Below are 27,890 nucleotides of genomic sequence, written 5' to 3'. Positions count from 1 at the left end.
TCAGGAGAGAGGCAGAATCTAAGATTATGCCTGGCTTGGATATTTGAACAAGTTTTCTGAAGGGTAAAGGGTCTGGATAAGATCGAATTCCTCCCAAGTGTAAAAGTCAGGGATTCTTATCTAAGGGCAGCCTATTTGCATGTATGTTCAAATATATGTCAAAGTTAATCTGAATCTCAGTGGGGAATCGTGGTAGGAAAATAGCACAGAAACTGAGTAAGCTGTGTATGGAAGAGATAGTGGACTTCAAAGTCAGACTTTTTTTCCCTTAATAACTTGAATGAATAGAAACATTTTCACATCAGTCCTATAGGCTTCTACTGTTCTATTAAACTCCTGCAAATAGATATATAGTCATTATTCTTTTGAGAAATAATATGAATATATAATTTTTATTCAAAGTTTTTAAAATAAACTTCCTGCTAATATTATCTGAACATCCCACCAAACTGCGCCATCACCAGTACTTCAAATGACATTTTGGGGTAACAGGCTGATTCTAAAAATAAGATGCAGGAGGCTGGGAAGACATTGCAGAAATTAATATTCCCAGCCCCACTGCACTCTGCCTACCCATACAGACTGTACTCTTCGTTTGAATGCACTTAACAGTTCATTAGAACATCTTATCTATAAGCCTCATCTAGCTTTTTTTAAAAAAACAGATTCCAGTATTTGTACTTTATTCAGAAAAGCTAATTGAGGGAAATAATATTCATAAGTGCTGAAGTTCAGGTGAAAAACTTTGCTAGACTTTCTTCCTAAAATCAAGCCAAATAATAAAAAATATTACAGTGTCAAGTTTGACATTGAGTGATAAAGTAGGTTAATATGGATTTTATAAAGCACTTTGACTACATTCCTGCAAAAATCTTTAATGATGAATATAATATTAAAATTGGAGTTACACTGCCTAGATTTGAATCTCAGGTCTGCCATTAGCTATGAGACCTTAGGAAAATTACTAAACCTTTTTGTGCCACAGTTTCCTTATCTGTAAAAAGGGATAATAATACCTAGGGTAAGGTAGTGTAGTTGTGAGGACCATGTCAAATTGATATACATAAAGTGTTTAGAACAGCACCTGGTCCATGGTAAGTGCTATATATCGCTTTTTAAGATGACAGCAAAGAGGGTGTATTTATGAATTTATATAATAAATATGTATGTGTCATAAGCTTAAATTAAGGGCATTTGGGATAAATAATCAGTTTTCTAAAATGCATTTCCTCTTATATATTGGAAAACCTTACATTGGCTTGCTTAATAAATTCAGTGGAATCAGAACTGTTAGGGTTTCACATTTAAGTTCTAGTTGTACCTTTTCCTAATAAGCTGGGAGCAATAAGCTGGAAAGTTACACGTATACCAAATACAAGTGAGCCCAGACTGCAAAATGAGCTTATGTTCCAAGATTCATCTCATTCATTTATTTTTGGGTTTCAATCATGCTAGTCTTTGTACATTCTCATCAGCATTTTTAATGACTTGGTAAAGTAGAAGCATTTCCTGCGTAATCAACATTTATTTTTCCTGAGAAAGTATTTTAAAAATAAAGTCCTTCAAACGTCTAGTCTTTTTTTTTTTTTTTCAGTAAAAATGAATGGCCTTAAAAGACATTTGTCCTGGCAGTCTATTTAAAGATGAGAGAAATGAAAGCCAAGAAAACCAGAAGAAGATGCCCTCAAGGGAAAGATCTGTATGATGAATTTGAAATTGCAGAGAATACTATTTCTGCTTTCCCAGGCAGAGCTGTCACTTCAAAAGCCTATTTTCATGAAAGGAGAGTGTTACTCAGAGTATCAGAGTTTAGTCTGTTGAATGCATATTCCCTTAATGCGGGTAAGGCACTTGAAGGTGACCACTAATCATTCAGTCTTGTTGCACAACAGAAACTTGTATTTTGGTCCAGGAGAAATCTTAACCAAACAGCAGTGTAGATTCTTCGAACTAGCAAAAAAAAAATTACTGTCCACTAAAGACAGTAATGAAGAGTTACTACATTGGCTCAGGTCCTGAGATTATTCTCCCCAGATTCAGTTGCCAGCAGGCATTCCAAGGAAGTCCAGTAAGGGAACATATAACTCATCTGTACTATAGAGAAGAAATGTCATTCTTTCTTAACCATCGATTGAAAAGGTCAGGTAAATCCCACTATCCTTCCCTGGGTGCTTTTCTGCTACACAGATACATCTCAAAACACTACTTAAAAACCTCTTTATTTCCCACCTATGTCATTTTTCAGAGTAATATTTTTCTCTCTCGTGTGACTTATTACTTGGTCTCTTTTGTTTTAGACATTCTTCTCTCCTCTTCCTAATAACTAGGGAAGTGGTGAATGAGTTCATCATTGCTTTATAAAGTTAGCATTTCTCAGCTTTACTTTTTCTAAAGAGCCCTAATTCTTTTATCCAATTATCATAAATAGCTATACTAGCTAATCCTTCCTAAATGTGAATTTTTCTCTTCTTAAAAAAAAAAAACGACTTTGCTTTTACTTACTCTGCCTAGTGTTTCTGGGATACAACTCTACCAGGATTGTCCCTAGAAGATAAATTGCTAAGATCAAATCAATTTCGGAAAGTTAACAGTTTTCTTTAACAGATTGTCATGCTTTGGGTTATGTAGGAAAGCTAATTGGGAGGAAATTGCACTTTTAAATGCAGAAAGTTCAGGCAAGAAAGCTTTAGCTACCAGACTTTTCTTCCTAAAATAAAGCAAGATAATACAACTTTACAGTGTCAAGTTGAACTCCAGAACTGGACTGCATGGAGCTGAGTGAGTCCTGACTTCCTGACTTATTACCTGAATGACCTTAGATAAGTCACATAACCTCTCTGCACCTTAGTGTCCTCATCCATAAAATGGAGACAGTAGAATAATACCATCATAGGGTAGCTGGAAATTATGAATCTTGATGTGCTAATGTGCACTGTGAGTCTCCAGGAGAGGTTAGAGTTTGCAGCTTTCAGCTGATTTTTTTTTGATCTAGGAGTCTCCTCCCAACCTCCCTAAAAAAAACCCCAAACAAACAAGAAAACAAAAAAAAAATTACTTTACATCCTGTTGAACTTAGTTTTTAGAAGCACTGACATAGGGACATTTAATTACTGCTTGTGCTTCAAAGGCTCATTTCTAAAAACTCTGTTATCTCCAGGTCCCAAAGAATAAATTTTCTCACGTTGCTTTTTTATTGTTGATAAGAACAGGGGAAATTAATTCAAACATGTATTTTAGAAGAGCTTGAAAGCAAGCTAATAACCTGTATACTCGTTTTTATTAATTATAAGCTAGCTCTTTTGAGGAATGACAGGTACGCTACAACCGTAATGGCCTACAGATTTGTGAACATGCAGAATTTGACCCTATATGTTAAAATTTTTAAAAAAACACTACAAGCATGCAAAATGAATTTATATTACAGTGCTCTTATAATTCATTTTTCTCATAGCTTATGTTCACTACATTTATATGAATGGTTGGGCAAAGTATGGATATCATGTAAAGTTTAATTAGCAGCTATTATTTTAAATAGGAAAGAAGTTTTTTTTAATGGTTTTCACAAGCGTCTAGTCATTAAAAAAAAACAAACAAGAATGAGCATAGCATGTAAATCTGTGCCTTGTCAGGCAGACCGTGTTTCCTTTTACTGCATCCTCATGCTGCTCTCCCAACCCCCCAACACAACACACGTATGCACCCCAAGATTAATGGCAGGACTTTCATACTATTGCAACCTATCAAACCACTTTATTATGCTATTCCAGGCATCCCAGATTCCCTTACCACAAACACTAACCCATCACAGATCTGAGCTGGACAGATTCTTCAAGGTCATCTAATGATAGCTAAAATGTGCAGAGAGCTTACTCTGTGCTAGCTCCTGTTCTGAGAATTTTGTAACAGTTAACTCATTTGATCTTTACCACAGCCCACGATGCATTATTTCTATCTGTTTTTAATAGATGAAGTCACTGAGGCAAGGAGAAGTTATGTGACTCATCTAAGGTCATTCAGCTAAGAAGAGGTAAAGGCAGGACTCAATTCCAGGCAGTCAGGTTCTCGAGCCCATATTCACTGTACTGCCTTGGAGACACAGGCATGCCTTTCCCCGGGCTTGGAGCGAATATTCCAGGTAGTATTTCTCCATCCTCTGCTCTCTGGTCCTCAGGCCCTAGAGAGTTAATACTGACCACACTGCTTAGACTGGATCCCTTTCTGCAAGGGTGTTTGCTCACTCGCATACTCAAGTCCTCAGTCAGCACTTACTCCTTATCTCACCCCTTCTTTGTTCATTCACTACTATTACTTGTGTATGTGACCGTAGTGGCAGGGAAGTTGGATGTTTCTCCGATGTCCTCCTGCATTTCAGCCATAGTGAGAAGTGCGGTGAGTAGACTCTGAGCCAGAGAATGAGCATGACCTGCTGGGGTGCTGAGCATTAGGTGACCTGTCAGGGTACTTCATCTCTCCAAGTCTCATGTAAAACATCTGGAAAGTGAGAGCATTGGATTTCTTTTTATTTTAGGCTTCATTTAACCTCTTTTACAATCCCACCCTTCACTACAATGCCTAGAATAGCTCTTTGCACAGTACAAGTACCTAATAATTATTTGTTCAAATAAATATCTAGAAACCCCTTTTATAAAATGTCCCTGACAAATTTAAAACATGTGGTAATCAGGAGTTTTAGACTCCTTGAAATAGCCTGTAGAGAGCTTGAGGGCTTATTAAAACACTAACGGCTGGAACCCGTGCCCAGAGTTGCCGAGTCAGTAGGACTGGGGTGAGGCCCGAGTTGCATTTCCATCAAGTTCCCAGATGCTGCTGATGCTGCTTGTGTGGGGACCGTATCTGGGAATCACCGCCCATCGAGCACTCTCAAAAAAAAAAAACATATCCCTTTCCTCTGGTTTCCCAATTAAAAATGATTTAATAAGATTGTCGCATCCATTGGGTGGTTTGACAGCTTTCATGTGTCTCTTATCCCCTGCTATCTGCATTTTAACAGGAGTCTCTTTTTAAAGACTACAAACCTTATTTCACAGGAGCAAATCTAGTTCTTGGCCTCCTAGCCTTCTATCTAAGCTACCTTTGACCCACTGTGGCACTAAATCTGTCCTCTCCCTAAGGTATTAGGGCCTCCTTGTTGTCACACACCCACATCTTAACCACTGCTCTTAACATGTAAAGATTAAGAGCGTGGGCTCGGGAGGTGGGCTGTCTTGAGTTGAGAGGTTGGTTCCTCACTCTATATCCAATCCTAGACACTTTCTCTGTGCTTCATCGTCTTCATCTGTAACTGGATTTCAATAACAGTACCTACCTCATAGGGTTGTTTTAAATATTAAATTGGTAAATATTTGCAAAGCACTGAGAATAGTCCCTAAAACGTCATACATGCTATGGGTTTTTGAAATCTTTTTTTCCCCACCTTTATTGAGATATAATTGAAATAGAACATTGTGTAAGTTTAAGGTGTACAGCGTGTTGGTTTGATACATTTTATATTGCAAAATGATCACCACTATAGCCCTAGCTGACACCTCCAACCCATCCCATGATTACACATTTTTGTGTGTGTGGTGAGAATATTTAAGATCTACTCTTTCAGCACCCTTCAAGTATATAATACAGTATTTTTAACGATAGTCACCATGCTGTACGTTAGACCCCCAGAAGATGTTAATCTTATAACTGGAAGTTTGTGCCCTTTGACCAATATCTCTCCATTTCCCCAACCTCCCAGTCTCTGGTAACCAAACCACCATTCTACTCTCTGTTTCTATGAGTTTGACTTTCTTTTTTTCTTTTCTTTAGATTTCATATATAAGTGATACCATGCAGTATTTGTCTTCCTCTGTCTGATTTATTTCACTTAGCATAATGTACTCGGGGTTCATTAAAGTTGTCACAAACTAGGATTTCCTTCTTTCTCATGGTTGAACTCCATTCTGTACACACACACACACACACACACACACACACACACACCCCCCACACCTTCTTTATCAGTTCATCTATAACTGGACACTAAGGTTGTTTCCATGTCTTAGATATTGTGAATAATGCCACACTGAACATAGGAGTGCAGGAAACTTCTATATCCTGATTTCAGTTCCTTTGGATAAATACCCCTCAGAAGTGGGATTGCTGATTATATGGTAGTTCTATTTTTTGAGAAACCTCCATACTGTTTTCCATAGTAGTTGTGCCACTTTGCATTCCCACCAACAGTGCACAAGGGTTCCCTTTTCTCCACACCCTCTCATACACTTGCTATCTCGTATTTTTGATGATAGCCATTCTCACAAGTGTGAAGTGATATCTCATTGTGGTTTTGCTTTACATTCCCTGATAATTAGTGATATGGAGCATCTTTTCATGTACCTGTTGGCATTTGTAAATCTTCTTTGGAAAACTGTCTATTCAGTTCCTTTGCCTGCTTTTTAATTGGGTTGACTTTTTTGCTGTTGAGATGTGTGAGTTCTTTATATGTTTTGAATATTAACCCCTTATCAGATGCATGATTTGCATATATTTTCTCCCATTCCATAGGTTGCATTTTCATTTTGTTGACTGTTTCTTTTGCTGTGCAGAAGCTTTAAGTTAGCTTTTATTATATGTTAAGTGTTTCCCAAATTTACCTCTCAGGGTAAATTACCTTCATGATTTCTATCATGGCTGCATATCCCCTCAACTATCATTTATTTTTTCTTTAAATCAATCTACTTTGCTAACAAGTTATTATAAAAGAAAACTTGTATTATTACTGTAAATGGAACACCAGTATCACATGATAAATAGAGGGTAACCATAAATTAAATACAGTGAAAACCAATGTTTTTTTTATTATAGCCAGTTATTTTCTGCTGAGTACTCTGAGCCTGAGACTTATTCCCTTTTTATGAAAAACAGGTAAATTAGCAAGTTCTAGCTGCTGTAACAGATAAACTGCCACATTTCATTGGCTTCATACACTAGAGTTTTTCACTCATGTAACAGTCCAGCGCAGGGCTGCTGATTCAGGGACCTTGACTCCTTCTGTCTTGTGGCACCAACAACTGATGGACCCAGAAATCTCTCTGCGTCCAGTTAACAGATGCAGGGAGAGAACATGGAGAAGTCACCTGATTTTTTGCCCTTTTGGTCTGAAACTACCGTAGGTAATTCGTCCTTTGGTGTAAATCACCTAGAGGTGGGTGTGCAGGGAATGTTGGTCCAAGCTAGGTAGCTACTTCCCACAGCTACTTTATAGTATGAAAGTGAGAATACAAGTTTTTGGTGGTCAAATTATGAAACATAAACAGGTTCTAGCAAGACATAGCCATAGTTTCTGAATTGCTGGGAGGAATTGTGCAACTACTTCTTCACTAACTATATTACTATTTTAGTTCAATTAATTCTCCTCTCTCCTAACCTCAATTTCACTCAGAAACTGTTCCAAGAAGTTAACAACTGCCTTACTTAGAGGGAGTGAAATCCATATAAACACAGAAGAAACCTGTTTCTCTGTATCATGACACAAAATTAATGAGATAGTACCCAGTGTAGCTTTTTACCTCTTAGTATAGCTTAGAACTCTCCTTGGCTAGATGGGAAATGAGCTCTGTCTCTATATATGTCTGTATAATAACCAAGAATGAAAAATGTGGTTGATAGGAACTTACATATAAACCCAGTACCCTCCTACATTTTAAAACTTAACTGTGTGCCATTACTAAACTTTTATGATTTAAAGTTTTTATTATTATTTGACATATATTTGAAATGTGTGAGACACATGCCCAGTACCACCACACTGATTGCATGATTTCTGCTGCTGCAGTACAATCTGAAATATTTTTCCTGTGCTAATTTCAAACCAATGAAGCATGGATATGTTTGAGTGACCACCAGCTGAAGGGGAGAGGAATTTCTAATTGGGTTTTTATAAGTGAAAACTAAAGCTATTTGGAATTTGACATTTGATGAAAGTCTACTATGACGTTATCATCCTGGAAAAAACTTACTTCTGTATTTTGTCATGAAGAAGTAGGGATAACAGAGGGTCAGCCCCTGGAAGCTGAGGTGTGAGAGCAACATTATGTGCTCATAACAGGGAAATTTATACTTAGTGAGTTATGATTCATACCTGTATTTTTGTAGGTTGCTTTCATCAGCCACGTGGAGCTTTTTACTCACTGGTGAACATAGTAAAAGATAAGAACCAGAACTGGATACCAGATCTGTGTTCAAAGATGAGATGGAGGCATTGATGGGTCATTTAGGAAGGGGGACTGTATAGGCCCAGCTCGATAAGCAAGGTAGGGTTCAAGCAGCTTCATAATGTCAACACTGAGTTCAGTAAAACATGATGGAGTGACTCAGAGGGTGGTGTATCATAGGGAGCATATAGTACTTCATTTTGGTTGGTCAGTGGACTGTAGGGCTTCCATTTACAGGCTGGGTGAGGTTCAGGAGCACAACTGTTTCCTCCAAGGAGGTAGACTGTCAGGGTGCAGTGGGGAGGGGACTGTGACTCAAGGAACAGCACAGTTGCTCAGACACAGCTCTGTGGAGCAGTGACAGCCCTTCAGTATCAGCTCCTGAGCCCTTGGTGGGCATCTTATCACATTCCAGATATATTGTCATGGACCACGAATGACAGCAACCTTCCAGGGAGGTTGCTTGAGGGCTTCCAATGGAACTGGGGGAACAGGGGCCTTCCCCTCTCTTAGCAGGGGAGGCGTGATGGTGGGATGAGGTTAGTGAGCCCAGATGAGGGGAGCTGGAAGGCAGATGCAAGGAATGAAGTGAGGATTGACTGCTGTGTTCTTACTGTGCCAGCCTACACCCCCTCTACCAGTAGAGTCTTTTTTTTCTTTTTCTTTTATTTCCCAGTGAATGGGGAGCTTTTGCTGAGGTGGGGGAGGAATACCCCCAAGGAACTGCTGGCCCATGGGAAGCGGGTTGATTCTCCCCGCCAGAGCCACAGGTGTCCTTCCGGATGTTCTACTCCTTTCTCATTCTCTGTAGCCCGCTGCAGCCTGTGGCAGGCAGGAGGAGGGGCCATGCTTCCTCTTGGTGGGTCACAGTTAACACTGTTCATCATCTCAACTCTCTCTGGAAACGGCTTTCATTTATAAGTTCATAGAGAAAGGGAATTTTATCAAGGAAAACTACGAAGCTTTTAGCATCTCTATCTATGGCTTCCATGCCCTTGTCCTGTCATGTTTCCCTGTCTCCCACTCTCAGGACAGAAAGCAACCAATTATGCTCTTTCCCAAAGGGCTGCTTTGGGAATCTACTGAAAATGGCAGCCAGTGACTCCAGATTAAGAACTCCTTCTTGACAATGGTGAGAAATGCCCAAAGCACCAGGTCCTCAGTTACACGTCAGAACCTAATGCCTGCAGTAGAAATATGAAGAAATTTTACTGGAAAGAGAACCTCAAAATAATAATGGCAGAGTTAGAAAGGGTGGTGTGAAGCTTTTTTGGTCTTTGTGGGAAGACTGGTGTGTGTGTCAAAAGGATCAGGAAAATCTTTTTCTATACTCAGTTCTCTTATATCTGGAGATTCCAGGAGTTATAAAAGTGCTTTGTGCCCCAGCACCTTTCCCTTAAAACCGTAGAAATGCTAGGAGTATGGTGGGACTCCAGGATGTAACATGAGCACTGAGGACCGACAGTAGGGATCAGGGGGCTGACCTGGCTTAACCTGGGAAAATTAGAGGAAAAGCTTACACATTCCTAGATGAAGGCTGTGGTCTAAATAGCTCTAAATTTGGATTCAGATTCTGGTTGTGCCAGTAACAACCATGTTTGACTTCTTTATTTCTCTCTGGGTTGGTGTCCTTATCTATTAAGGGCAGATTGAGCTCGATTTCATTCATTCATGCGGCCATTCATATTTATGGCCGATCACTGTGTTTTAATATGGAAATATAAAGATAACATTATATAATCCCTGTCTCAGAGAAGCTCTCAATTAAGTGGAGGAGACAGATGTTACTGATACTTGTAAAAGCATGCGTAAAGTACCATAATAAATACACAAAGTGCTTTTGGAACACAGGGAGGGAGGGATGGGTTGTACCAGGAATAGAGTTGCATTAGAGTACGCAGTATGTAAATCATGTCTTAAGAACAGAACTGCCTGCCATTGCCTATCATAAGCGTGGACCAAGTATACAAGCCAGAATGTATGGGAATGCCTGGTATGTTGGGGAATGAAAATGTTTAGCTGTGACTAGAGCATAGCGTGTCTGGAGGCTTGTAAGGGAAGCTGAAAAAGAGGGATTTAGGTTCACCTGTAAACAGTCTCTTACAACAATTCCTGTTACTCCATTGGCTATGAAGACACACTGGAAATTGTAAACAGGAAATTTGGATTGCACACAATTTGAGCAGGGAAGAATGCAAGCACAGAGGTGAGTTCTGAGAATATAAGAGCAATACAAGAATATTAAAATATAAGAGCAATAGAAGTTAGCAGTTGATAGAGAGAGGCAGAGGAGGGAAATGAAGGTTTCAGCATGGTGTGTAAGGGTGTGAGAGTTTTGGCCTGTGTGTCCAAGTTGGACAGGAGGTTTAGGGTGGGAGACTGGAATTTCACTTTGGATGGGAAGGCTTTGAGGCTTCAGTATGTAGGTCTGAGCATGTTGAGATGTTGCTATTTGATAGGTGGTTGGAGACCTGCATCTGGAGCTCAGGGGAGAGAGAAATATTTAGGACTTGTTACAGTAGCAGGGGTTGGTAAAGCCTTAGGAGGAATGAAATCCTCTAGGGAGGGCTTCTGACAAGTCAAGAGAAAAAGAACCTGATAAAATCAGGGAACATAGAATTTAGGTCTGCAGTTCACTGACCAGAGCGTCTACCTCCAAGGCAAACTCAGTCCACTTTAGCCTTATGTTCAGGTCAAGTTGAGAGCTACAAGGAGAAAGGCTATCTCCTTTCCTCTCCTAATACTGTCTTCCCCATAGGGCTTCCATCCAAATCCTCTACATCTGTTTAAGAACTATCCTTCCTTGAAGCGTAGTAAGAATCACCCCCCGTCTTTCTTTGATGCCATGTTAATTTGGGTTCCTCTAGAAGCAGGTACCAAATGTGATTAGATATATACCATATGTTTATCAAGGGAAACACTTGTAAAAGCTAAAAGTTGCAGGGTGGTAAACCAGAGAAGGCAAGGAGAACCTTCAGACTATGATGGAGGGCTGACCCCTGTGAAGGAGAGGTGGAAGGAAGGAGGATTGGGTAGGAAGCACCTCAGAGTACAGCACAGCTCCAAGAAAGGCCAGAATCATGGGGAGTCTTTATCCCTCATCTTAGAGGAATAGACTCACCTGAATCCCCCCACCATGCCTAGCCATTGCCAGGAGGAGCCTGCAGGAAGTGTGGCCTCAGCGGGGACTCAGTATTTGATCCAGAGGAGTGTCAACTGGGAACATCAGACCAAAAGCCTGCCCAGAGCAGGAGATCCTAGTGGCACACTTCATGGCCACCATAGATGGCCTCAGTGACTCAGTGACACTTCCTAAATGTTCTCCTGGCACTTATTGTCCAAACCAGTCAAAACTCAGCATTTACAGCCTTACACCATTATTAATTATCTCACCTTGTGTCTGCCCAACTAGATTATAAACCCTTCCTTAAACATCAGTGCAGTGTCCTTAACTCAGAGGCATCTATGTATTCATCGTAATAAGAATTGTGTTATTTTCATTACTTGAATTTATCTGAGAGGTGTAGCAATGGGAGTTTTGACTTAGGAAGTTGGGATGAGGGAAGTTAAGAAAGAATACGATTTGGATGAGGCGTTCCACAGATGTCACAGTGAGGGAGGGAGAACTAGGGAAGCAGACATACCCACTGAAGGAAAGCAGACACTAGGGCCTAGGCACATGAATTTGATGAGATGAAGTCCAGGTAGGCAGACAGAAGCCAGTATCCAGCGAACATGGTAGAAAGTGCTAGTCGAAGGGCAAGAACTAGCATGGAGGAGGTCCAGCAAGATATAATGGATGGGAGTTTGAAGTAGACATCACGGCAACTCTCTTTTTTTGAGAACTAACCTTTCTACCCACCAGGCAGTTTTCATACACCATATCACACCTTCTTAACCTTGGTTAATTGGACCAAAGAGACACCTGTCTCAAGCTGAACCTTCTGGGAATTTTGAATGGGGGTTCAGTAAATCTAATTTGTCGAATTTTCCTTGAACTGAGCTGACATGTTGAAGCAGGGCTCTTGGAGACTGCTGGAGCCCTTGTGTACACTAGGAAGCAGTAGAAGCGGCTGCAGAAAGACAAGAATGAGTCAGGCATTCAGAGACAAGCTGAGATGAGAGACAGCATGACTCCAGAGAAGAAGAATGAGACTGAGAGAGTCGTTGCCTGGACTCCTGAGAAATTTCCATCCCTCAACCTAATCCTGTGCCCTTTCACACTAGGTTCTGAGATAACCCACGAACCTTAGAATAAATTCCCTATTCTTCTTAATCCAGTTTGAGTGGGATTCTTTTAGTAGCAGCCAAATAATATTGACTGAGACAGTGTGTTGACAGATGTGCTCAAGACACAAACAGGAAGCTCAGAAACATGCAATTTGCAGGGATACAGACAAGCGAGAGGTTAGCATTAGGAAAACTGGGAAGAGTATCCCGGACAACGCAGCTTTTAGTCTGGTAAGTAAATGGGTAACCAAGTCAGAGAGTAAACATACAGGATCTGCTTAGAGGAACTAGGGTAGAGGGTAGAGCCTTCCTCACAAGAACAAGGCAGAAAAAGGTGGTTATTAGGTGTCAGGTAAAAGGTCAGCGGCAGACTAAGATCTTCCGATCTATTGAGGATGGGACTCCTTCATGCATTCGGTAAGAATTCTTGGGTATCTACTACAGTCTAGGGGATTTAGTGTGTTAACAGACTGAGCTGTGGGTTCAGTGTACTGTGGGGTGGAGCCAACCCGGGAGTGGAGACCCTATGATACCTGCTGTGGGGAAGAGAAGGCTCAGAGGGCAGAATCGGGGGGCATCAGTCAGCTCATGATGTGGAGTGGATGATAGAATGTTAGAATTTGGAACATTCTGGGGTAAAACAGACCTGGACGAAGTTGGAACTGAGAACTCAGAAAGTAACTTCTTTCAAGGAGCAGCAGAGAGGAAGGTAGGGTGAGGAAGGAAAGAGTGATTCAGAATGGGAGATAAGAAGGTGTCAGGCACACAGCTTGTCTATTTGTCAGTTTCTCCTAGGACCCTGGTGGCAGCTGATGAACCCATAAAAAAATACCTGTTGTGCCTGTTTATGCTGACCTGCTCGACTTTGCCAAAGTTAAAAATTTCAGGAGGATTTGGAAAGCTATAGACTCTAGCCTTTCCTAATTCAATTCTACCTTACCAGATAGGCAAGACTAGATTCCTTTAAAGTAATTCAGCTCAACATCTTCTGGTTAAACTTTGAACCCTCACATACTGGGAAGAAGAAATATAGTAGAGGAAAAGGAGGGAGAAGGAAGGATAAAAATTAAGAGATGCCTCATAATCTGTTGCACATATTGGGATAAAATTAGTCTCCTGTGATCTCCTTCTCTACCTCCCACTCATAATTTTGAATATCTGGTAATCGTAGGTATATCTTTTCACAAAGACCCCAAAATCACTTCTCCAGTGGATGTCAGGGACTCCCTATATAGTGCGTTATTTAACCTTGATAAGATGACCTAAAAACTAACCTAAACAATGACAAATTAGGAGACATGCTATTGGCTCTGGTTTCTTTTCTCATCATCTTATTTCTAGTGTGGTTGTGGTGTTAAATAGAGTCAGAAGATCTAGGGCTGAGTCAGAAATTTCTGCTTGGCTTCTGACTGGTCTTATGGGGAGCAAATTATTTAACCTCCTCAAGCTTTCATTTCCTCATCTGTAAAATGGTATTATGACACATGACACTTGTTCTAATACCCTGATGGGTGATTTTAAAGACCATGTATAAAAACTAATGAAATGGTACAAACACCAGTGGAAGGTAGCCAGGTCCTTTCATAAATCACATAGTTGAGTAAAGAATCTGTATCAGAACCTAATTTTTCTCCTCACTAGCTCTGTGGCCTTTGACAATTCATTTGAGTTCCAAGTCTTGTTTTTTTTCCCTTGTCAAAGAGGTATGATAATATTCTCTGTTTCATGTAGTTTTTATGACGATTAAAATGACATATGTATACTAAAGTATAAAGAATATATTAGTGATTACAATTCTTAATGATGTCCCAGAATAGAATAATGATACTATTTTGATTATATTTTCTTGTTATAAAAGTATTAATATAATTTTATATTAGTATATTTATATCAGATCCTTTCAAGATTCTTTTCTTTTTTTTAAATAAAAGCATTGTTTTTTTAAAAAAAAATATTTACTTAGTTATTTTTTATTTGTTGCACCGGGCCTTCGTTGCGGCATGTGGGATCTTCGTTGCGCCGTGTGGGATCTTTAGTTGCGGCATGCGGGATCTTTTAGTTGCAGCTTGCGGGTTCTTAGTTGAAGCATGTGGGATCTAGTTCCTTGACCAGGGATCGAACCAGGGCCCCCTGCATTGGGAGTGTGGAGTCTTAACCACTGGACGACCAGGGAAGTCCCAAGATTATTTTCATTGAGATTTGTTCTGATATGCAGAGTCAAATTTAAATGAGACATAATCACTTAAAAATGAAACTTGAAATTCAATTACAGATAAAAAATGAGTGCATCCTTAAAGCAAAGATCTTTCATATATTTCACTTCTAATGAAGTCTTTTAGAAAGCAAAAATGTTATAGTCTGTTTTTATTCATAATTTATCAGTTTAATACTTTTTTGAATTGAGGGAAATACGTGTTTTATATATATAGGGATAAGGTTATAATAAAAGGGTCTGGCGCTTCCCTGGTGGCGCAGTGGTTGGGAGTCCGCCTGCCTATGCAGGCAGGGGACACGGGTTCGTGCCCCAGTCCAGGAAGATCCCACATGCCACGGAGCGGCTAGGTCCGTGAGCCATGGCCACTGAGCCTGCGCGTCTGGAGCCTGTGCTCCGCAACGGGAGAGACCCGCGTACCGCAAAAAAAAAAAAAAAAAAAAGGGGTCTGGTTACCCAAATATGGTTCAGGTTTATATTGAGATTATTACCACTCAAAGGAAGTCCTTTTTTTGCATTTTTTAAAAATTAAAATAGTCTACACTTATACTGGCTAAATTCTAATGTTCTTTAATCTTTTATTTCCTTGGAAGATAATAGTTGGAGAAACTGCTGTGTTTTGCCTACAACTGGCCACAAGGGATTTTGAAAACCAGGAGAAAACTATTTTAACTGGAGACTGTTGCTATATAAACCCACTGGTGAGGAGAACTGTGCGATTTCTTGGTATGTGTTCATTGAATTGTTTTTATTGTTACTGAAACAATGTTTATGTATAAGCCAACCTTTAAAATGACCAGCATATTAACTGTATTTGAATATTAGATTATATTTTCTTTGAAATGTTTCAATTTGGTTTTTAAAAATAAATACTGCATACTATTTTCTCTCCTGTTTTGCAAAACTCCATTTCGTGGTGTCATTTCCATATTATTTTAAGGAAAACAAATCCCACCACACTTGGATATTTAAATTCTAAAAGAAACTAAAAATTATGTAATTTAAAGAAATGATTTACTATGTTTATTAAATTTCAGAAACAGCGCTTAGGTAGAAATGATAATCTAGGTTGTTTATCAAACATCATGAAGGACAAGCAAAATAGCTGGACAAATAAAAGAAATGCTGTATTTGTTAATTATCATAAGTAGCACTCCATGAACTACTTCTGGGGTGTTTTTTCTTTTTTTACCAAAAAATGGTACAAAAACCATTTTTTACAAAAATTGGTGATTTTATTAGGGGACAAGATTTACTGATCCTTTAAATCTCAAATTCTAGCACTAATGATATGAACATTGACGAATTACTGAAAATCATCTCAATTCAAAAGACACGTGGCCAAGACAGGTTTTTTTTAACTCAAACAATAAAATTTAATATAGATTATTATTTCCTGGCTTTATCAAATAAGAAAAAGTGCATCTATATATACTAAATAACATTTAAGATAAATTCTGATCAGTATTAAGATTACGGATACTGTAACCCTTCAATATATTTCTCATATTGATGGGAACAAGATGAAGACTTTGGAGATATTATGCACAGCTCACCTAATCTATATATAAACCCACTAAAGACTAATCAAATGTCATCATGCCTTTAAATCTCTCTGGAGACGAAAGGTCTTCATATCTAAGACTGTTCATTTTATTGCCGTCAACTTATACATCCCCACAGCCCTCATTTATACTGTGGAAGGGATAGCTTTTATATGAAACTTTAAAAGTTATATTTTTCACATGCATCAATGCTGTGTTCTTGACCCATTTAATCTTTGCATGAGAAACATTTAATAACAAAATAAGCAATAATATACTCAGAACTAAAGTATTTTGATGAAGTTGAACCTTCCTAAATATTGTTAAATTATATTATGCCTACTTAAGTAAAATATTTTTATTCATTTACTCACATATTTCTAAAGAATATACAGGCATACCTCCAAGATATTTGAGCTCAGTTCTAGACCACTACGATAAAGCGAATATGGCAATAAAGCAAGTCACATGAAGTTTTTGGTTTCCCAGTGCATATAGAAGTTACGTTTACACTCTATTGTAGTCTGTTAAGTGTGCAATAGCATTATGTCTTAAAAAAATACATACCTTAATTAAAAATACTTTTAAAAATTAAAATCACTAAAAAATGCTAATCATCACCTGAGCCTTTAATGAGTTGTAATCTTTTTGCTGGTGGAGGGTCTTGCCTCAACGTTGATGGCTGCTGACTGATCAGGGTGGTAGCATCTGAAGGTTGGGGTGGCTGTGGAAACTTCTTAAAATAGGACAACAGTGAAGTTAGCCACGGTGATTGAGTCTTCCTTTTACGAACGATTTCTTTGTAGCATGCAATGCTGTTTGATAGCTTTTTACCCATGGTAGAGCTTCTTTAGAAATGGTAGTCAATCCTCTCAAACCTTGCTGCTGCTTTATCAACTAAGTTTATGAAAGATTCTAAATCCTTTGTTGTCATTTCAACAGTCTTCACAGCACCTTCACCAGGATTAGATTCCATCTCAAGAAACCACTTTCTTTCCTCATCCACAGAAGCAAATCCTCATCCATTCAAGTTTTATCATGAGATTGCAGTGATTCAGTCACATCTTCAAGCTCCACTTCTATTTCTAATTCTTCTCCTATTTCTACCACATCTTCAGACTCCTCCACTGAAGTCTTGAACCCCTCCAAGTCATCCATGAGGATTGAATCACCTTCTTTCAAGCTCCTGTTTAATGTTAATATTTTGACCTCTTCCCATGAATCATGAATGTTCTTAATGGCATCTAGAATGGTGAATCCTCTCCAGAAGGTTTTCAGTTAACTTTGCCCAGATCCATCAGAGGAACCCCTATCTATGGCAGTTGCAAACTTATGAAATGTATTTCTTAAATAATGAGACTTGAAAATCAGAATTACTCCTCATGACCTGCAGAATGAATGTTGTGTCAGCAGGCATGAAAACAACATTAATCTCATTGTACATCTCCATCAGAGCTCTTGGGTGGCCAGGTGCGTTGTCAATGAGCAGTAATATTTTGAAAGGAATTTTTTTTCTGAGCAGTAGGTCTCAACAGTGGGCTTAAAATATTTAGTAAATCATGTTGTAAACAGATAATGCTGTCATCCAGGCTTTGTTGTTCCATTTATTGAGAAAAGGCAGAGTATATTTAGCATAACTCTTAAGGGCCTTAGGCTTTACGGAATAGTAAGTGAGCATTGGCTTCACCTTAAAATCACCAGCTGCATAAGCCCCAAGGAAGAGAGTCAGCCTGTCTTTTGAAGCTTTAGAGCCAGGCATTTTCTTCTCCTTAGATCTGAAAGTCCTTGATGGCATCTTCTTCCAATAGCAGGTTATTTTGCCTACATTAAAAATTTGTTGTTTAGTGTAGATACCTTCAGTAATGATCTTAGCTAGATCTTCTGGATAGCTTGCTGCAACTTCTATATCAGCAGTTGCTGCTTCACTTTCTACTTTCCTGATATGGAGATGACTTATTTCCTTAAACCTCATGAATCATCCTCTGCTAGCTTCAAACTTTTCTTCTGTAGCTTCCTCACCTCTCTCAACTTTTTTTTTTTTTTTTTTTTTTGCGGTATGCGGGCCTCTCACTGTTGTGGCCTCTCCCGTTGCGGAGCACAGGCTCCAGACGCGCAGGCTCAGCGGCCATGGCTCACGGGCCCAGCCGCTCCGCGGCATGTGGGATCCTCCCGGACCAGGGCACGAACCCGTGTCCCCTGCATCGGCAGGCGGACTCTCAATCACTGCGCCACCAGGGAAGCCCTCTCTCAACTTTTATAGAATTGAAGAGAGTTAGGGCCTTGCTCTAGATTAGGCTTTGGTTTAAGGGAGTATTATGGCTGGTTTGATCTTCTATCCAGACCACTAAAACTTGCTCCATATCAGCAGTAAGGCTGTTCCGCTTTCTTATCATCCTTTAAGAACTTTTCCTTTGCGTTTGCAACTTGGCTGACTGTTTAGCACAAGAGACCTAGCTTTCAGCCTATCTCAGCTTCCGACTAAGCTTCATCATTTCTAGCTTTTGATTAAGAGTGAGATGTGTGACTGTTCCTTTCACTCGTACACTTAGAGGCTATTGTAGGATTTTTAATGGCCTAATTTCAATAATGTTGTGTCTTAGGGAATAGGGGGTCCTGAGGAGAGGGAGAGAAATATAGGGGAACGGCTGGTTGGTGGAGCAGTCAGAGTACACACACTTATCAGTTAAATTCACTGCCTGGTATGGGTGCAGTTTGTGCTGCCCCAAAACAATTACCATAGTAACATCAAAGATCACTGATCACAGATCACCAATAACAAATATAATCATAATGAAAAACTTTGAAATATTGGGAGAATTTCTGAAATGTGACATAGACACACAGAGTGAGCAAATGTTATTGGAAAAATGGTGCCAATAGTGTTGCTCAATACAGGGTTGCCACAAACCTTCCATTTGTAAAAAAAATGCACTCTCTGCAAAGCCCAATAAAGCGAACCTCAGTAAAACGAAGTCCGCCTGAACGGCACACAGTAAAGTGTGCTTTTAAGTCTCTGCATGTTTCTTACTTCTTATATGATTTTATAAAATATTTAGGAGTGCTTTGGTTTGTTTCTTATTTCCTTGTTTATCATGATTTGGATGTTTCTAGTTTGTTAAAATAAAATGGAAGCTTGCGTGCAAAGCATTACTGCATAATAAGACATCACTCTTCATAGCGACTTTATTCTGGAGGTCAGTACAGTGGATACACTCATGAGATCTCACTTTAATAAGTATCTTTGTAGTTAACTTCAATATTGGCCTTGGGCCTGATGCACTATTTTAATTCTAAAGCACATTTGGGAACGTTACAAGTATCAAGAGACATTTCCATATCCTTATCACACATTCCTCTGTATTTTAAACAGGAAAACTTATTGTACCAGATAAAAAGAATGGTTTGGTTAAATAAAATGAGTACTTCTTAGCCTAGGTTTCAAGAGAAAAGAGGTGAAGACTTGCCATTTATATTGCCGTGCTAGACCATGAGATTTGGAAAGAGAGAGTATATGCGGTAACATTTTATTGAGCTTTGTTCTTTTCCATTTCTCTGCTTATGCCAGATTTCTGATTTGAGTATCATTTACTTGTATGGCTCATGGAATACTGGTAAGATGTAAAGAAAGCTTTTCATTGCTTCCTTGTAAGTTTTTTCAATAGAGAACTAAGGTCTTTGGTTCATGGTGGTTTGTATGCACATAGAGTTTTGCTATGTGCAGGTTTGGGTGCAAGAACCTTGCATAATGTTACATAATATTTTGAAAATGAAAAGGATAGTCATGTATCTAATCCTGGAAAATTATTTGAGCCTGGTGAGTTGCAACACAACTGCCAATAATTATGTAAAGGCTTAGGAAATAAACAATCCAGAAATATATGACAAAGAAAAAAAAGCATCGAATTATCATAATAGAATTTTATGACTTTTTAATGAGCCGACTGTTTGGGAAGTATTATTTTGACATAGTTTTAAAATGTCCTGATGGATTTTATTACCCAAAATTATAAAAGAACGGATTTCTTTACATAGATACCACATCTTTGCGGATTGTATCTGTAAGTTTATTGACAATGATGCCAAAGAAGTTATTTTGCCTATCCTATCTAAGTAGAAAGATAAGTTTTGGCGATAATGACCAATGACGTTGAATTTAGAAAATATTTTTGGTATTTGAGTAAATTGGCATGTTCCTTACAAAAGGGGAAACATTTATGTACTTAATTTTATACCTTCAGGTAAACAAAGTAAATAAATTTTACTACTGCAAAGATAATTTAAACATTATAATGTAATTGCTTTATTATTTACTAAATTGTCCCAAATTTGATAAATTGAAACTCAAGCCATAAAAGATAAGGCGGGACTTAGCTGTTATGTAACTTTAAAAAATGTGTTTCTGATGGCGATATAGAGATTAATCTGAAAACATTCTGCTTTACTTAAGATTTTCCATGGTATTTAAATGAAGACTGATGGCATTGGATTTTGCTGCTAATTGGCACCTCCAGCTGAGTTAATATCAGTTTGAATGAGCTTAAGAGGCATAATCAAAGGGAGATGACTGCTCTGCTTAATGTTAGTAAGATTAAAAAAAAATGCAAAAATAGGGAAAAAATAAAGATTACTAACATTAGCAGAAGGTGATAGACTGAACCCTCTCAAGGGAAACACATCTCCATTTAAAAAATCTCATTATCCAAACACAGCCTTAGAATATATTTTCTTCTTTTATCATATGTCTTATAAACCTGTCGTGCATAAAAATGTAGCCAGTGGTAGACAGCTCAATATGTTAAATAATTTAACACTCCCACTACTTCAGAAAGCAAAGGGAGGAGCTGGAGGGAGTGAAATGGAAGGAACCGTATATATATATATATATATATATATATATATATATATATATGTATGTAGGAACTATTTTATAGTTTCTAAAATATTTCCATCTTGGTGTATTGTAAATTAACCACAATAAACCAAAAAGTTAAAATGGTGTGTTTTCTTCCTCAGGAATTTATACGTTTGGACTGTTTGCTACAGACATCTTTGTAAATGCTGGACAAGTAGTTACAGGAAATCTGGCTCCACATTTTCTCGCCCTGTGTAAACCCAACTACACGGCACTTGGGTGTCAGCAGTATACGCAGTTCATCAGTGGGGAAGAGGCCTGCACGGGCAACCCGGATCTCATCATGAGAGCAAGGAAAACATTTCCATCCAAAGAAGCGGCTCTCAGTGTCTATGCAGCTATGTATCTGACAGTAAGTAAGAGTTAGAAACCATTCTTAGTTTGTCTTTTTGGTAATTCTCCCAAAGCAGAAATTATTTCTCCTTGCCATAATGGAAGTCACAGTAACAGCTTTCTGCAGGACATTTAATTTATTTTTAATGATAGCTGTTTGTACTGTGAATAAAATTAAGTCAGTTGACTCTCGTGAGATTACGTGTGGGTATTTGGTTGTATTAAAAAATATAGCCATTAGCATTTCCATTTGAGAATATGTTTGTCTTTATTATTAAATAGGGCTTAATGGAAACAAATTTGTCATATAGCAGTTGCCATAAACTTGTAATAGTGCAATTAAGAGAACTACCCAGGCCTCTTAGCCACCTACTCAAGTTCTAATGTACTCTGGTGAAGGTGGGGAAAGAGGCACTCTTCTTCCAGAAAGTTCTTTTGTTATTGGTAACTATATCATCTTAATATCTCAATGAGTGTTTTAATATTTTCTCATAGAACTAACCAAAATGCCCTTAAAAATCATGTATATTTTCTTTATTCTTGAGTATTTGCCATCATTTTAGTGGTAGGAGCCAGGCCCTAAGTGCTGCTATCTTAGGACATTTAGGTGGAAGTAAGTGGTCAAAGCTGAATGCATTAATGACAGGCAGGAGTACAAAGAAGGGCAGCCTTGGCAGGCAGCTCTTGACCCCAGTATTTATATCCATCAGTCTTTCCCTCTATCACCAGAATGTGCCTTGCCAGCTATAAGGTTGAACTCCCAAAAGTGTGCTTTGAAGGCTTTTCCATAGCTACAATAAAAAGTGCAGAAAATTTTTCCTTTCGGAGTTCTCCTGTCCAACAATGCCAATAACTACTTCTGATTTCAGCTCATTGATGAGACCTCAGGACCAATTTGAAACCAAATTTGATAATTTCTGATTTCTTGAAAAAACGCAGAATTATTTTTACCTTCAACGAGCTATTTGATTATGGAAATGTTTCTAACGCTCCTGATGCAATCTTGTCAGTTTATCTCTAAAAGAGAGAATATCTGCTGTGACACCTCTACCTGAGATTGGAAATAAAGGTTACTAAAGAAAGGACAAGTTAAGAGAGGAACTATGGCATCATACATAACATTCACGATGGCACGGTAATTTTGGAGGTCATAAGGGTGTGTGCATTTTTGTTGTTGTTGTTTGTTTGTTTTTGCGTTAGGCGGGCCTCCGACTGCCGCGGCCTCTCCCCTTGCGGAGCACAGGCTCCGGACACACAGGCTCAGCGGCCATGGCTCACGGGGCCAGCCGCTCCGCGGCACGTGGCATCCTCCCGGACCGGGGCACGAACCCGTGTCCCCTGCATCGGCAGGCAGACTCCCAACCACTGCGCCACCAGGGAAGCCCAGGGTGTGTGCATTTTAACATTTTAAAAGTTTTTAATCCAAGCTAATCTACCACTTTTTTTTTAATTTAATTTTTTTTAAAATATACAGCAGGTTCTTATTAGTCATCCATTTTATACACATCAGTGTATACATGTCAATCCCAATCTCCCAATTCATCCCACCACCACGCCCACCCCCCGCTGCTTTCCCCCCTTGGTGTCCATACGTTTGTTCTCTACATCTGTGTCTCTATTTCTGCCCTGCAAACCAGTTCATCTGTACCGTTTTCCTAGGTCCTGCGTTAGTATATGATATTTGTTTTTCTCTTTCTGACTTGCTTCACTCCATATGACAGTCTCTAGATCCATCCACGTCTCTACAAATGACCCACTTTCATTCCTTTTTATGACTGAGTAATATTCCATTGTACATATGTACCACATTGTCTTTATCCATTCGTCTGTTGATGGGCATTTAGGTTGCTTCCATGACCTGGCTATTGTAAATAGTGCTGCAATGAACATTGGGGTGCATATGTCTTTTTGAATTATGGTTTTCTCAGGGGATATGCCCAGTAGTGGGATTGCTGGGTCATATGGTAATTGTATTTTTAGTTTTTTAAGGAACTTCCATACTGTTCTCCATAGTGGCTGTATCAATTTACATTCCCTCCAACAGTGCAAGAGGGTTCCCTTTTCTCCTCACCCTCTCCAGCATTTGTTGTTTGTAGATTTTCTGATGATGCCCATTCTAACCGGTGTGAGGTGATACCTCATTGTAGTTTTGATTGGCACTTCTTTAATAATTATTGATGTTGAGCAGCTTTTCATGTGCTCCTTGGCCATCTGTATGTCCTCTTTGGAGAAATGTCTATTTATGTCTTCTGCCCATTTTTTGATTGGGTTGTTTGTTTTTTTAATATTGAGCTGCATGTGCTGTTTATATGTTTTGGAGATTAATCCTTTGTTGATTCATTTGCAAATATTTTCTCACATTCTGAGCATTGTCTTTTTGTCTTGTTTATGGTTTCCTTTGCTGTGAAAAAGCTTTTAGGTATCATTAGGTTCCATTTGTTTATTTTTGTTTTTATTTCTATTACTCTAGGAGGTGGATCAAAAACATATTGCTGTGATTTATGTCAAAGAGTGTTCTTCCTGTGTTTCCCTCCAAGAGTTTTATAGTGTCTGGTCTTACATTTAGGTCTCTAATCCATTTTGAGTTTATTTTAGTGTATGGTGTGAGGGAGTGTTGTAATTTCATTCTTTTACATGTACCTGTCTAGTTTTCCCAGCACCACTGGGAAAAGAGACCATCTTTTCTCCGTTGTATATCCTTGCCTCCTTTGTCATAGATTAGTTGACATAGGTGCATGGGTTTATCTCCGCACTTTCTATCCTGTTCCACTGATCTATATTTCTGTTTTTGTGCCAGTACCATATTGTCTTGATTACTGTAGCTTTGTAGTATAGTCTCAAGTCAGGGAGTCTGATTCCTCCACCTCTGTTTTTTCCCTCAGGGCTGCTTTGGCTATTTGGGGTCTTTTGTGTCTCCATACAAATTTTAAGACTTTCTATTCTACTTCTGTAAAAAATGCCACTGGTAAGTTCATAGGGATTGAATTGAATCTGTAGATTGCTTTGGGTAGTATAATCATTTTCACAATATTGATTCTTCCAATCCAAGAACATGGTATATCTCTCCATCTGTTGGTATCATCTTTAATTTCTTTCATCAGTGTCTTATAGTTTTCTGCATACAGGTCATTTGTCTCCCTAGGTAGGTTTGTTCCTAGGTATTTTATTATTTTTGTTGCAATGGTAAATGGGAGTGTTTCCTTAATTTCTCATCATTAGTGTATAGAAAAGCAAGATATTTCTGTGCATTAATTTTGTATCCTGCAACTTTACCAAATTCATCGATTAGCTCTAGTAGTTTTCTGGTGGCATTTTTAGGGTTCTCTATGTATAGTATCATGTCATCTGCAAACAGTGACACTTTTACTTCTTCTTTTTCTAATTTGTATTCCTTTTATTGTTTTTTCTTCTCTGATTGCCGTGGCTAGGACTTCCAAAGCTATGTTGAATAATTGTGGTGAGACATCCTTGTCTTGTTCCTGATCTTAGAGGAAATGCTTTCAGTTTTTCACCATTGAGAATGATGTTTGCTGTGGGTTTGTTATATATGGCCTTTATTATGTTGAGGTAGGTTCCCTCTCTGCCCACTTTCTGGAGAGTTATTATCATAAATGGGTGTTGAATTTTGTCAAAATCTTTTTCTGCAACTATTGAGATGATCAGATGGTTTTCATTCTTCAATTTGGTAATATCATGTATCACATTGATTGATTTGCATATATTGAAGAATCCTTGCATCCCTGGGATAAATCCCACTTGATCATTGTGTGTGATCCTTTTAATGTGTTGTTGGATTCTGTTTGCTAGTATTTTGTTGAGGATTTTTGCATCTATATTCATCAGTGATATTGGTCTGTAATTTCATTTTTTTGTAGTATCTTTGTCTGGTTTTGGTATCAGGGTGATGGTGGCCTCATAGAATGAGTTTGGGAGTGTTCTTTACTCTGCAATTTTATGGAAGAGTTTGAGAAGGATGGGTGTTATCTCTTCTCTAAATGTTTAATAGAATTCACCCGTGAAGCCATCTGGTCCTGGACTTTTGTTTGTTGGAAGATTTTTAATCACTGTTTCCGTTTCATTACTTATGATTGGTCTGTTCATATTTTCTGTTTCTTCCTGGTTCAGTCTTGGAAGGTTATACCTTTCTAAGAATTTGTCTGTTTCTTCCAGGTTGTCCATTTTATTGGCATAGAGTCGCTTGTAGTAGTCTCAGGGTGGTTTGTATTTCTGCAGTGTGTGTTGTAACTTCTTCTTTTTCATTTCTAATTTTATTGATTTGAGTCTTCTCCCTCTTTTTCTTAATGCATCTGGCTAATGGTTTCTCAATTTTGTTTATCTTCTCAAAGAACCAGCTTTTAGTTTTATTGATCTTTGCTATTGTTTTCTTTGTTTCTATTTCATTTATTTCTGCTCTGATCTTTATGATTTCTTTCCTTCTGCTAACTTTGGGTTTTGTTTGTTCTTCGTTCTCTAGTTCCTTTAGGTGTAAGGTTAGATTGTTTATTTGAGATTTTTCTTGTTTCTTGAGGTAGGCTTGCATTACTATAAACTTCCCTCTTAGAACTGCTTTTGCTGCATCCCATAGGTTTTGGATCATCATGTTTTCATTGTAATTTGTCTCTAGGTATTTTTTGATTTCCTCTGATTTCTTCAGTGATCTCTTGGTTATTTAGTAACGTATTGTTTAGCCTCCATGTGTTTGTGTTTTTTAACTTTTTTTCCCTGTAATTGATTTCTAATCTTATTGTGGTCAGAAAACATGCTTGATATGATTTCAATTTTCTTAAATTTAGTGCCGTTTGATTTGTGACCCAAGATGTGATCTATCCTGGAGAATGTTCCATGAAGAAAGTGTAATCTGCTGTTTTTGGGTGGAATGTCCTATAAATATCAATTAAATCTAGCTGGTCTATTGTGTCATTTATAGCTTGTGTTTCCTTATTAATTTTCTGTTTCGATGATCTGTCCATTGGTGTAAATGAGGTGTTAAAGTCTCCCACTATTATTGTGTTACTATCAATTTCCTCTTTTATAGCTGTTTAGCAGTTGCCTTATGTATTGAGGTGCTCCTGTGTTGGGTGCATATATATTTACAATTGTTATATCTTCTTTTTGGATTGATCCCTTGATCATTATGTAGTGTCCTTCCTTGTCTCTTGTAACATTCTTTATTTTAAAGTCTATTTTATCTGATATGAGTATTGCTACTCCAGCTTTCTTTTGATTTCCATTTGCATGGAATATCTTTTTCCATCCCCTCACTTTCAGTCTGTATGTGTCCCTAGGTCTGAAGTGGGTCTCTTGTAGACAGCATATATATGGGTTTAGTTTCTGTATTCATTCAGTCAGCCTGTGTCTTTTTGTTGGAGCATTTAATCCATTCACGTTTAAGGTAATTATCACTATATATGTTCCTATGACCATTTTCTTAATTGTTCTGAGTTTTTTTGTAGGTCCTATTCTGCTCTTGTGTTTCCCACTTAGAGAAGTTCCTTTAGCATTTGTTGGAGAGCTCATTTGGTGGTGCTGAATTCTCTTAGCTTTTACTTGTCAGTAAAGCTTTCGATTTCTCCGTCAAATCTGGATGAGATTCTTGCTGGGTAGAGTAATCTTGGTTGTAGGTTTTTTCCCTTTCATCACTTTAAATATGTCCTGCCACTCCCTTCTGGCTTGTAGAGTTTCTGCTGAGAAATCAGCTGTTAACCTTATGGGAGTTCCCTTGTTTGTTATTTGTCATTTTTCCCTTGTTGCTTTCAATAATTTTTCTTTCTTTTTAATTTTTGTCAGTTAGATTACTATGTGTCTTGGCATGTTTCTCCTTGGGTTTATCCTGCCTGGGACTCTCTGCACTTCCTGGACTTGGCTAACTATTTCCTTTCCCATGTCAAGGAAGTTTTCGTCTATAATCTCTTCAAATATTTTCTGGGGTCCTTTCTCTCTGTCTTCTCCTTCTGGGACCCCTATAAGGCAAATGTTGTTGCGTTTAATGTTGTCTCAGCGGTCTCTTAGGCTGTCTTCATTTCTTTTTATTATTTTTTCTTTATTCTGTTCCACAGCAGTGAATTCCACCATTCTGTCTTCCAGGTCACTTATCCGTTCTTCTGCCTCAGTTATTCTGCTATTGATTCCTTCTAGGAATCAATTTCAATTATTGTATTTCAATTATTGTATTGTTCATCTCTGTTTGTTTGTTCTTTAATTCTTCTAGGTGTTTGTTCTTTAATTCTTCTAGGTCTTTGTTAAACACTTTTTGTATCTTCTCAATATTTGCCTCCATTCTTTTTCTGAGGTCCTGGATCATCTTCACTATCATTATTCTGAATTGTTTTTCTGGAATATTGCCTATCTCCACTTCATTCAGTTGTTTTTCTGAGATCTTATCTTGTTCCTCCATCTGATACATCGCCCTCTGCCTTTTCATTTTGTCTATCTTTCTGTGAATGTGGTTTTTG

General features: G+C 38.3%; 1 protein-coding gene across 3 annotated transcripts in view; it reads left to right on the top strand.

Moving 5' to 3' along the window:
* PLPPR5 (phospholipid phosphatase related 5) overlaps window positions 1–27,890 on the top strand; it is a 128,082-nt gene that overhangs the window by 26,524 nt on the left and 73,668 nt on the right. For all 3 annotated transcript variants that reach the window (XM_067727001.1, XM_067727000.1, XM_067726999.1), the window contains 2 exons: window positions 15,243–15,375; window positions 21,207–21,457. In XM_067727001.1, coding sequence (XP_067583102.1) covers window positions 15,243–15,375; window positions 21,207–21,457 — 384 coding nt within the window. The remainder of the gene's footprint in view (window positions 1–15,242; window positions 15,376–21,206; window positions 21,458–27,890) is intronic.

Source organism: Pseudorca crassidens, chromosome 2 (assembly GCF_039906515.1).
Source record: "Pseudorca crassidens isolate mPseCra1 chromosome 2, mPseCra1.hap1, whole genome shotgun sequence".
In the NCBI taxonomy this organism is placed as follows: domain Eukaryota; kingdom Metazoa; phylum Chordata; class Mammalia; order Artiodactyla; family Delphinidae; genus Pseudorca; species Pseudorca crassidens.
This window is presented reverse-complemented; position numbering and strand designations above follow the sequence as displayed.